The following is a 12194-nucleotide window of genomic DNA, read 5'->3' on the forward strand; positions in this document are numbered from 1 at the left end:
ACAAATGAACCTTGTTCATTGTTCCTCTGTTCCTGGAGAGAAGGGCGGGCTAAAAATGCAACCAACCAGCCAATTATCACTGCAGACAAATATATGCTGCAGCATAGGGCAGGCTGTCTTAGCTCTGGTCACAAATTATTCCATTTATTTAAAAATGAAGAATTTGTTTTCTGACAATGATCCTCAGACCAGAACATGGCAAAATAAAATAGCAATTACAATTTCAACAAATTTTCAAACTACATCTCCTGACCATCTAAAACTGTGAGAAGACCCTCAGATTTCAGCGAGTGAAAGTTCAACATTTCATTATGATGGTTGTGTAAAAGACTATTTCATGGAGTATTAAAACTACATAATCTCAAATTGTGTTTGAGATGACAATTCTATGTGCACAGCCTTGGGGATTAAACTCCACTAAGAATGAGTTTTGCTTTTGAGTAAGCACACCCAAGTTTGGACTGGTATAGAACACAATCTCTCCAGTTTTAAACGATAATACTCAGTGGATCAAGTGAAGATTTGGGAAGAAGAAGAAAAGCCGTATTTGGATTTTTGCAGTACCACAGAGTACTATGAGACTTTTTTAAAAAACGGCTTTCCTGCAATTCCAATAACTGGTCGTGATTAAAGCAAGATCCCTGAAATAATACAAGTGGAGAGGAACACGAATTGCAAAACAATGATCGTAAATTAATTTAGTTAGTAATTTCTGCTGAGTTACTTCCTAGTGTGGCTACAATCCTAAACATACAGACCTAGGGAAATAAACTTCCTAGGCCCAGTTACTCCTCAGCAGTCCTACAAAACCTTATCGACAACAATACTTAGAAGTCCCACAGATTTCAAAGGACTCGCGCCCCAAACAGCACAGGAATCACCGCCTAAAAGAGCTATAAAATATAGCAGAAAACACACATTCTGAACACTGCGCAGAAGTCCTAGCACTCCCTGACAATCCCCTCGCTTGCTTTCTCTACCCCCGTAAAATCTTCCGATTTTTTTGATGAAACTCCCCTTATTCTCGCCCGTCGTTCAAGATTCCGCAGCTCACCCCCGCAGCCGGCCTCAATGGTTTTGCCCTCCCCAATCAACCAATGATTGCTCATTTCTAACGCTTTCTCTGTTCGCGCGTGCGGTCCCTCTCCCATGGTCTCGAATGGTTTCTCCTGGCTCGCTGGTTTGTTCGGCGCCTACACGGAGCGTGACGTTCCCGACCAGTCCTTTCCCAAGATGGCTGCTCCTGTGCCGGCTCCGGCTGAGAGCTGGCTTCGCACGCGGGATGTATTTGTGCCGGAGGATCCCGGAGATTTCGGGTCACTTCTGCTGTCGGCTCCGGTGCTGGAAGGGCTGCGAGCCGCGGGGTTTCTAAGGCCTTCTCCAGTGCAGCTCAAAGCCATACCGTTGGGGCGCTGTGGCCTCGGTGAGGGCGGGCTTTTGGATCTGGGACAGACAGGGAGCATTGCCGCTCGGAGGGGGGTGGGTTAGGGTCGGTGTCAGAAATGAGGTCAAGATCCGAGTCTCGGTTTGAGGGTAACCGTTCTCCTTTTGGTGATGCGTAGGCGTAATAACCATGTAGATTTGATTGGCGCACCTTTTTAGGGGTTGTTGACAAAGCCATACTTAATCTCCGGGTTTTAAACCGCTTCATTTGTTAGGTTTAATATTTTATAATCTCATTTGTTGAGCTAAAACTGGTTCTCAAAACTGGTTGCATTAGTTAAAGGTACGGTACTTGTGATAGATAGAGTTAAAATAAGCTTTAGGTCCGTGAGCTAGGAGATAAAATACACAAGGGGAGGAGAGTACAGAGAAGGAAAGATAGCTTTGTGACAGTTCCAGAATGAAATGAATATTTACATCTGATCTTGCTTTGCTGGTTTCTTTGTCATGATGGAGGTAGTGTAGTGTACCTGCTTTGAGTAATCTGTTAGAAACATGGGTTAAAACTACCCAGTTGCACCTTGGCTGTCTGTAGACAGTAGAAGCAATAATGGCCTTTCCTTCAATGCTGCAAACAAGTCACGGGGCAAATGGTAGTTGGAGCTGAGGTCCCCCCCCCAATAGGAATGGAGGGAAGCAAGATTAGACTGATTTATCTGTCAGAGAACCCATGCATGTTGTTGGAAGCATTAGGGTTAATGTTCATGTGGGACACTTAGAAGATGTTCATGTGGGACACTGCCATACTATGACATCTTAGTGTACATCTAACATACTGCTATGGTTGCACATTGCTGAGAAAATTAGTAGTGGATGAGCTGTCGTCTGAAGGAAGCATCTCTTCTGTTACTGATCATCTTATTTTTGATCCCCTGAAAACAACTTCATGATTTATGAAGCTCTGTTGTCCTGGCTGCCCTGAAGTGATCTCTTGGCTGCTTCCTGAACTGGATCCTTTCTGTCTCTTCCAGATCTTATTGTGCAAGCAAAGTCTGGCACAGGTAAAACCTGCGTCTTCTCCACAATTGCACTTGACTCTCTTATCCTGGAAAGCCCAGTTACACAGGTAGGAAAGCATACTTGTATAGGAAATACCCAAGTCTTTTATTAGACCACTAAATCAACCTGCCTGCCCATGTGTATCTGTGTCGCTTATTTGGTAAACAGTGGTGGCCTAAAACAACATCTTTCACATTTTCAGTTTGTAAATGGTTCTGTGCCTCACGGTAATTCTTACTCAGAACTCAAGTGTTATACTTTGTTTATTTGATTTCAGTGTTTATATGACAACTCTTCAGAGATCTGCTTGAAATGGCTAATAACATAAAAGATAATAACAGTATTTAAAATAATTGATACTATTTGGCAGTTTTTCAGAAGTGCTAAACTTTTGGAATTGAAGTCAAAACTGAAATTGTCTGTGTTCTTATGCCATGTCCATTTAGAACTCTGAAGTTCTATATTGTAGGGCCAGATCCATTTCATATCAGTGGTGAAACTGATCATGGTTCTTCAGCACAAACAGTACCATTTTTTTTTGCCTCCATCCCAACAAGCCAGTGCCTTGCAAACCATGTGAAGTGAAAGCCACTTCTAAACTTACTGTATTTCTGGTAACTCACTTGTAAAGTAGCTATGCTTATTTATCTTTATTTAAAACATTTCCATTTTGCCCTTCCACCCAATCCAGGCTCCCCCAGGTGGTGAACATGAAAACACTTCAGGCATAAAAACATTTTGGACATTAAAATGCATTTAAAATACAAATACATATAAAATTATTAAAAACACTTTTAAAAAAACTTTACTTTTCCACTACTACATAGCCTATTGCTCACTAATGCTGCATTTCATGGCCTTTTCACACATTATGCAGATATGAGCCCAAATTTGCCATTTGATCCTCTTGGAACCTCCCAAGTTGTCCCACCTCCTGACATCACAGCCTAGCTATAAGAAAGGAACCTCTTTAAAGTCCTGACCCATCTTATTTATCTTTATTTAAAACATTTCCATTTTGCCCTTCCACCCAATCCAGGGTCCCCCAGGTGGTGAACACGAAAACACTTCGGGCATAAAAACATTTTGGGCATTAAAATGCATTTAAAATGCAAATACATATAAAATTATTTAAAACACTTTTAAAAAAACTTTACTTTCCCACTACTACATAGCCTATTGCTCACTAATGCTGCATTTCATGGCCTTTTCACACATTATGCAGAGGTGAACCCAAATTTGCCATTTGATCCTCTTGGAACCTCCCATGTTGTCCCACCTCCTGACATCACCGCCTAGCTATAAGAAAGGAACCTCTTTTAAAGTCCTGACCCATGGATTGAGAGCCACAGCCTTCAAGCTGCTCTTTAAAGAAGCTTTTGTGAAAGTGATGTGTGCTAATTTGCAGTTCTCAAAGTAATGCTTGTTAAAAATTAAGAATTTACTATCTGATGGTATTAACTCAATTAAGAGGTCAGTTATTGATATTATGAGTTATATTCATAATGAGAATTTTGGAGGAATTGTCACATTTGTTGTCCCCATAATCCATTATCAGACTAATCTTCTTTATTTCAGATTCTAGTTTTGGCTCCTACCCGAGAAATTGCTGTACAGATACATGCAGTCATCACAACTATTGGGATTAAAATGGAAGGTTTGGAATGTCATGTCTTCATTGGAGGGACCCCTTTAAACCAAGACAAAATCAGGCTGAAGAAGTGTCACATAGCAGTTGGCTCCCCTGGTAAGAGCATAAGTCATCTAATGTATTTATCTGTATTTTTAGTGATGCAGTATCTGGTGCTACAGAAACTGACGTGTATTTGATATCCTGCAGCTGCAGGAAATAAATTGTGTGACATTTTTAGCAGGGTGCTATTTTAAAATGTTTTTCCCAGATTAATAATAAAATACAAATACATATAAAATTATTAAAAACACTTTTAAAAAAACTTTACTTTTCCACTACTACATAGCCTATTGCTCACTAATGCTGCATTTCATGGCCTTTTCACACATTATGCAGATATGAGCCCAAATTTGCCATTTGATCCTCTTGGAACCTCCCAAGTTGTCCCACCTCCTGACATCACAGCCTAGCTATAAGAAAGGAACCTCTTTAAAGTCCTGACCCATGGATTGAGAGCCATAGCCTTCAAGCTGCTCTTTAAAGAAGCTTTTGTGAAAGTGATGTGTGCTAATTTGCAGTTCTCAAAGTAATGCTTGTTCAAAATTAAGAATTTACTATCTGATGTCAGTTATTGATGTTATGAGTTATATTCATAATGCTAATTTTGGAGGAATGGTCACATTTGTTGTCCCCATAATCCATTATCAGACTAATCATTATTTCAGATTCTAGTTTTGGCTCCTACCCGAGAAATTGCTGTACAGATACATGCAGTCATCACAACTATTGGGATTAAAATGGAAGGTTTGGAATGTCATGTCTTCATTGGAGGGACCCCTTTAAACCAAGACAAAATCAGGCTGAAGAAGTGTCACATAGCAGTTGGCTCCCCTGGTAAGAGCATAAGTCATCTAATGTATTTATCTGTATTTTTAGTGATGCAGTATTTGGTGCTACAGAAACTGACGTATATTTGATATCCTGCAGCTGCAGGAAATAAATTGTGTGACATTTTTAGCAGGGTGCTATTTTAAAATGTTTTTCCCAGATTAATAAATGGGCGGGTAGAATGCTCAGTTTTAGATTTAGTTGTTTCCATAAAGGCTTGAAAAACTAAAGTAATTGTTTTTATTGGCAGGTCGCATAAAGCAGCTTATAGAGTTGGACTATCTGAATACAGCCAGCATTCGCCTTTTCGTTCTTGATGAAGCAGACAAGCTTCTGGAAGAAGGCAGTTTCCAGGAGCAAATAAAGTAAGAGTGTTCTAGTATTTATGCATTTATTTCTAATATGATTTGAAATGTTTACTTTGAATCCTACTTTTTCGCTTTTCTCCCTCTCTCCCATCTAGTTGGATTTATTCTTCTCTGCCAGCCAACAAGCAGATGTTGGCTGTTTCAGCCACCTATCCTGAATCCTTGGCTAATACTTTAACTAGATATATGAGAGATCCCACATTTGTGAGGTTGAATCCCACTGACCCAAGTCTTATTGGTATGTATGTTTGTGTTCTTTGATCACTAATTTACCCTTATCAACCAAAGCATCAATTTCAGCTTCAGATTCAAGAGCTTGTATGTGTGTATAATCCCAGTGAGGCAATATTTCTGATTAATGTGTTTAAAAATTGAAAAATATAGTTGTTGGGTCAACAAATCTTAAATAACGTTTTCGTTGATATGTAACTGAATGTTTGACCTATTACTGTTTGTTTAAAGTAAACATCCAAAACAATACCAATGGCTCCCAACTCAGGAGCAGTATTAGGCAAGTACCTGTCTCTCCCTTTTTCTTTAGATAATTTTCTGCTGTGCACATTATGTATTGTGCGGCTTTGCGTATGACTGAACTAGAAATCTAGCTGCAACTGGCTTTCAGCCTGATCTGAAATACACTGACTCAGTGTTGTTGTTTTCAGTTGGGAATTGCAGCCTTGCAGAAGGACAGCAAGCATATTTACTCAGAATAAACAATAAGTTCCGCAGGACTTATCCCCAAGTAACTATGCATAGGATTGGAGCCTTAGTTTCCTGACTCAGTTTCTAATGCATACTTCTAGTGGAATTGAACGTATTAATGCATGGAATAGCAGCACCCAAAATAATGTATAGCAGAGTGTAGGGGGGAGACTGAGACGGCAGTCCTAGGGCTTGAAAGCACTTCCTGCCCTTTCCTTTAGGTTCCAGGCTCAGACAATACTAAGCTCACAGTAGTTATCTTCCTCCACATCTTTATATTGCTATGCCTCCATCTGACCTGAGATTTCAGTGAGGTTTAAAAGGCCACAATGGGTGATGCATTTTCACTGCCTGAAATTTCCTCAAAAAGAGGACATAGTATCTATAAAAGGCAAAAAATCTTTTTTTATTACATGCTTTTTCAAGTTGTGTCACTACTTGATTTTTATAATTAAATGTTTCTCCACAAAATCTCCAAGTCTGAATTTTAGTAAATTGGATCCTGTGATTCCATCCTGCTAAAAGCAGCACTTTCAGTGTGTAAAAGTAGCTTCAGGAGGTGCTTTCTGCTGATAAGGAAGAGTCTTGATGCTATGGGAAGTCTTTGATTTTAGCATAATGTAATAATAGGATCCAGCCCTGTGTTTTTTGAAGAGCTGTGTTGTTTAATCTTGGTTAATCATGGAAACAAATAGATACTTAGGACAGGGTATACTATGCCAGTACAATATAATTTATAACCTGATTTAGGCAAGTTTATTGGTGCAAACACTTCTTTATTGGTGCAAACACTTCTTAATTGGTAAGTTTCTATCCTGCCTTTTCTTTAAGGAACTTTTGTTTATGTTCAGGATAATCAGTCCCATCTCATCTTTAATTTTTTGGGTAGGATTGAAGCAGTACTTCAAAGTTGTGAATTCTCATCCATTACCACATAAGACATTTGAAGAAAAGGCGCAGCATTTACAGGAACTCTTCAGCAAGATTCCCTTCAATCAGGCTTTGGTCTTCTCAAATCTACACAGTCGGTAAATTTCTTCGCCCCCATTTTCAGTAAGGAGGTGGAAAGTGCTGTCAAATTGCACCTGATTTATGGTGACCCTGTAGGGTTTTCAAGGCAAGAGATGTTCGGAAGTGATTTGCATTGCCTGCCTCTGTGTAGTGACCCTGATATTCCTTGGTGATCCTCCCATCCAAATACTAACCAGGGCCAACCCTGCTTAGCTTCTGAAATGTAAAGAGAGTGGGCTAGCCTGGGCCATCCAGGTCAGGGCATTTTTAATGTAGACTAGCTTAAAAATGGATTCTATTTTTAATGTAGACTAGCTTAAAAACGGATTCTAAATATTCACCCAACACTGCTTCTGTTTTGTAATGGAACACTCATGATACTGAGGATGCAAGAATGTTGAGTTATTGTTGTAAGACTGAATAAGGTATATCAAGTTTAGGACATTGTATAAAGCTGAGCTTGAAAAACGAAACATTAGAAAAAGTTTGATCTTGAAAAGGTGGAGTTCTGCTTTATCTTCATTGTTATGTACTTAAAAAAACCCAAGAGTTCATCGTATACACAATTAATAAAGTAGGAGAGTAAAAAAGATATCTTATTAGGGTCCAGCTATGTAGTTACATCTTATTGTGCAAGGAATAATATTAGTTTTACTAATCTAAGAGTCTATATTTTCCTAAAAAAAGTTTCTATTCTGCTGTCTACTTTTGCCAGGCAGTTTGGGGAGAATGGATCGAGGGAAAACTTGAACTGTTATGCTCTCTCTGTCTCTCTTTAGAGCTCAGCACTTGGCGGATTTACTGACATCTAAAGGTTTTCCTGCAGAATGCATTTCAGGCAAGTCTGTAGGCCAGGGAATCTCCAGTCTTGTAGAGACTATGGGCACTTTTGGAATTTTGAGAACTGTTAGTGGGTGCAACTACAAATGGCTGCAATGAAGAGGCAAAACCAACAACAAAATGGCTGCCGTGGGAGCTTGAATTGATCACAGAATGTTGGGAAGTTCCAAGCTAAACCTTCCTGTGCTTAAAGGATTATTCTCATATTTATTACTGAAGTTTTGCATTAAAAGTTTCCAAATTATGCTCTGTTCTCAGCATGTACACTAAATAAACGAGAAATGTACCTGAGGGGGTGGACAAATGTTGACTCTGTTTTGGCTCTGATCAAGCACTGAACAACACAGTAAATTACTCTAATGACTTGCCTAGTGATTTTTTTCCCTTTGGTGCTTGATCATTCTGACTTTGTTTCTCTAGGCAGTATGAATCAGAACCAGAGACTTGATGTCATGGCTAAACTAAAGCAGTTCCATTGCAGAGTGTTGATTTCTACTGATTTGGTGAGGTTTTCCTTTGAACTAGTCAAACATATGGACATGCATCCTGTGGAGCATGTATGTAAGGATGCATGTGGACATGGTTCTTCCCTGCATTCCCCACTAGCTTTGACCTTCAAAATACTGGAGGTTATACAGCTCACATGGAAAAAAGGCTGTGTAGCCTGTGGGCAAGGGGAGCAGCAGTGAGGAGGGAAACCAGGCTGGCACTGATCCTTTGCCAATGGAATATTGAGCATCAGTGAAAGTATCACTGATGGAAGAAGAAGTGGATAACAGTTTTTGTCTGGTTCTTCTCCTCACTGAAGTTGCATGGCTTTTGGTCCTTCTTAGCCCCGCAACCTCCAAGCATCCATAATGTAGAGGTCTTGGGAGACGTCTGGGGGAGGGCAGGAAAGAACTGTTGTCATAAGCATCCTTTTGAGCATGCTCGTGGAATCTCTGATTTATATTTAACCTGGGTCAAAATCTAGAGCCAGGATGACTACTGGCATTTTTGTGGGCTCTATGAAAGACATTATATTTCTCTGTAGAAGTTGATTTTATATCACTAAATGTGTGCTTCTCTTGTGCTCAAATATCTTTAAATCAAAAGGGAGATATATTGAGTACTCTTATTTGAAGACAATGGATTGAAAGTACTACTCATTGGCTGCGTTCACACACACTAAATAATCCACTTTCAATCCACTTTTAAACTGGATTTTTACTGTGTGAACTGGCAAAATCCAGTTGGAAAGTGCATTGAAAGTGGATTATTCAGTGTGTGTAACCGCAGCCATTTTCTGTTTTCTTGATTCTGATGCTTTACACATAGGGAGCATTTGTACATCACCTTTTCTACCAATAGCAGCACTCAAGGTAGCTTACAGAACTCATGTTCTGCAGTCTGTTCTCTGTCATGTAATCAAATCATTTCCCACTATGACTTGTACAAAATTTCTTCCAAGTAAAAACTTAGGATAGAGCATTCTGTACCCTGCCATCTGTAATGCTTGTTTTAAAAAGTCTTGTTGAAGGAGATCCAGAGAAAGTGTGTCCTTTCAGCCGCATTAAAAGTAATAAGGTATAACCCACAAATTATGGTCTTGTATCCCACTGCAATGTGCCTTAAATATACATGGCTTCTAGGACTGAACCCACTGATTTTAATGGAGCAACACTGAAGTAAGCTTCTTGAAGAATGCCACCATCCATTTTAGAGATCCTTCCTGAGCTATAGAACAAATGAGTTCCCCACTCCTCCACTTGCAGCTGCTGGATGACCTTGGGCAAGCCATAGTTCTGACAAGAGCTGTCCTTGAAAGAGCATTTCTCTCAGAGCTCTCGCAGCCCCACCTACCTCACAGGGTGTCAGTTGTGGGGAGAGGAAGGGAAAGGAGTTTGTAAGCCGCTCTGAGACTCCGAGTGAAGGGCGGGGTATAAATCCAATCTCCTCTTCTTTGTATCCTGATACATTTTTGTCTTTTTGTTTGTCCAGAACTAGGGAATCTGCAGTTTTTATTCATAGTTGGAATAATTGGTCTAAATCGATCCCTTTTCTGATGTGCTTTACTTGACTGTTGTTCACCTTTTAAAATTCCTTTGACTTTTTGCCTCCCTTCTTGCCCCCTCTTGGCTATTAGACATCACGTGGAATTGATGCTGAGAAGGTGAACCTAGTCATTAACTTAGATGTGCCTTTGGACTGGGAGACATACATGCATCGCATTGGCAGAGCTGGACGCTTTGGTAAATGCTGCTTTGACAGTGTGATATGCAGTGGCAGGTGGTGGGTCCGCAACTCCCTGGTAACTTACTATTCTCTCCTTTGCTGTAGGAACTTTAGGACTGGCGGTGACTTATTGCTGCCGTGGGGAGGAAGAGAATGTGATGATGAACATTGCACAGAAATGTAACCTTCGGCTTCTTCCTTTACCAGGTATAATGTCTCTTTATGTGGGAGCTTGTGGCTTGAATTTGAACCATGCCATTATAAACAGCAGCAGTGTAGGTGTCTTAGAGTTAATCAGGCCCTTAATTAATCACTCAGGCATAGTCCTGTTATTTTGAATGATAGTGGCTTGTGAGTCTTCTCCTGAGTGTAAGTGTGGAATTGATTTCTGGGGAACTGTACATTGATTCTTAGTTGTTAAAAAGCCCTGCAACGTTACAGCAGTTAACATGATGAAGAGCATAATAATTAAGACACGAAATAAATAAATTAGAAGTATGTGCAATGCCATTAAAATTTCTCCTTGAGCTGTGTCTTTCAACAGATCTCAGCCGTTTCTAAGGGGAGGAAGGGCATGGGAGATGTCTAATTATTTCCCTTCCTGACCTTTTCTTGCAGAAATCACACACAAGCTGTTTTTACAGTTGAAGAAAAACTGTCTCATCCCCTCACCTGTCCACCCCTTAAATTGCAGCCCCTGTAAATGTGGTTGGGGAGAGGTAACTCATGTAAAATAATCATGGCACTACACACAATGTGTAATTTTGCTATTATCACCTTCACATTGGTAAGAGCTTTTTACTGCAAGGATCTTCTGGGGTATTCAAATGAAAGATAGGTGGAATAGGAGGGAGTTCAGTAGCCCTTTTCAAAGGTTGCAGAGGTGAAGCAACAAATCACCACATCTACCCTAAAAGGGGCAAGAAACTGTTTTTAAATGACAGGACAACAGGTTTAGGAAGCTCTTCCTACCCAACTGTAAGAGGAGTACTGGAATTGAATACCCTGTCTAGGTAGGTAGGTTGTAAGTTTCTTTTGGAGGTTTTCAAAGTAAGGCATATGTCAAAAATATCTCCCTGTTACGTATTACATTTCTATCTTGCCCTTTGTCCAAAGAGCTCAGGGCAGTGTGCCCCCCCAACTCTGTTTTTCCTTGCAATACACCTGTAAAGTGGGCTGGATTGAATGGGTTGGAATGAAAGGGTATAACTAGTTCAAGGTGGGCTTCATAGCTGCATGGGGATTTGAACCTACATATTTTGGGTATATGGTAAAATGTTTTGAAATAGAGGCTTTGGGTTATATTATTTTTGGTTATCTTCAGTCTCTGATTGTTCTACAATACTGTGTAAGCTCACTTACGTTTTGGTCACATTCTGACTTGGTTCCTAAGTAGTGCAAGTGAAGGTCTCCCTGCTCTCCCTGCAGCCTTGTTTGCCCCTCTGCCCAGTCAGGAATAGGGTGGGAGGACAGACTGGGAGTCTGCAGGGCGGGGGGGGGGGGGGGGGGAGATCTGCCATGTCATCAGAGGAACTGCTGTGTCGATCAAACAGTGCCATAGTATTCAAGCCCTTGTGTTTATCTTCTTTCTTGCTTTTTTACCTCAAACGGTAAGAGAAACGTGGGGTGGGAGAAGTAAGCAGATGTGTTAAGAGTTGAAAAACTGAAGTATTTTGATGGATGTGGTGATAATACCTTAAAATTCTTGCAGTCTGTGCTACTCTTCACTGGTGGTGTTTTTCTTTCTTGAAGAACCTGTGCCTCCTGATTTGATGGACCAGTTTGAAGACTGGGATGTAGAAGTCACTGCTGTCCCGTATCCCAATGCTTCATTGCATGCTGCTCTGCCAGCTAAGCAACCAGAGGGGACAGTGCAGCACACGGCAGGGGACAGCAGTGCAAAGGAGTCCTCTGTGATTGCTGGTGAAAATCTTTCTGTGCCTAAGCCAAAACAGGCCCTCAAACAAAAACAGCTGCTCAAAAGTAGAGCAGAGCAGAGCAACACAAAGAGAACCACCAAGGACCAGCAATCTTCCCAATGCACTGCAGAGCCGAAATGGCAACTAGAACCTGGTGTCCAAACTAGTGGGCAGCAG

The 12194-nt window shown here is 40.6% G+C and overlaps 1 protein-coding gene across 1 annotated transcript; it reads left to right on the forward strand.

Moving 5' to 3' along the window:
* Positions 1 to 1226: 1226 nt before the first annotated feature.
* DDX20 (DEAD-box helicase 20) lies at positions 1227 to 12183 on the forward strand (the record flags this gene model as incomplete). The annotated part of the gene is made up of 11 exons (XM_015413386.1): positions 1227 to 1423; positions 2415 to 2509; positions 4021 to 4189; positions 5214 to 5328; positions 5427 to 5569; positions 6923 to 7061; positions 7824 to 7882; positions 8305 to 8387; positions 10010 to 10115; positions 10204 to 10305; positions 11851 to 12183. Coding segments are annotated over exons 1-11 (1534 nt in total), but the record flags the coding sequence as incomplete, so codon positions are not given.
* Between the last annotated feature and the right edge of the window lie 11 nt (positions 12184 to 12194).

Source organism: Gekko japonicus, unplaced genomic scaffold, assembly GCF_001447785.1.
Source record: "Gekko japonicus isolate JY-2015 unplaced genomic scaffold, Gekko_japonicus_V1.1 scaffold1043, whole genome shotgun sequence".
Lineage (NCBI taxonomy): Eukaryota > Metazoa > Chordata > Lepidosauria > Squamata > Gekkonidae > Gekko > Gekko japonicus.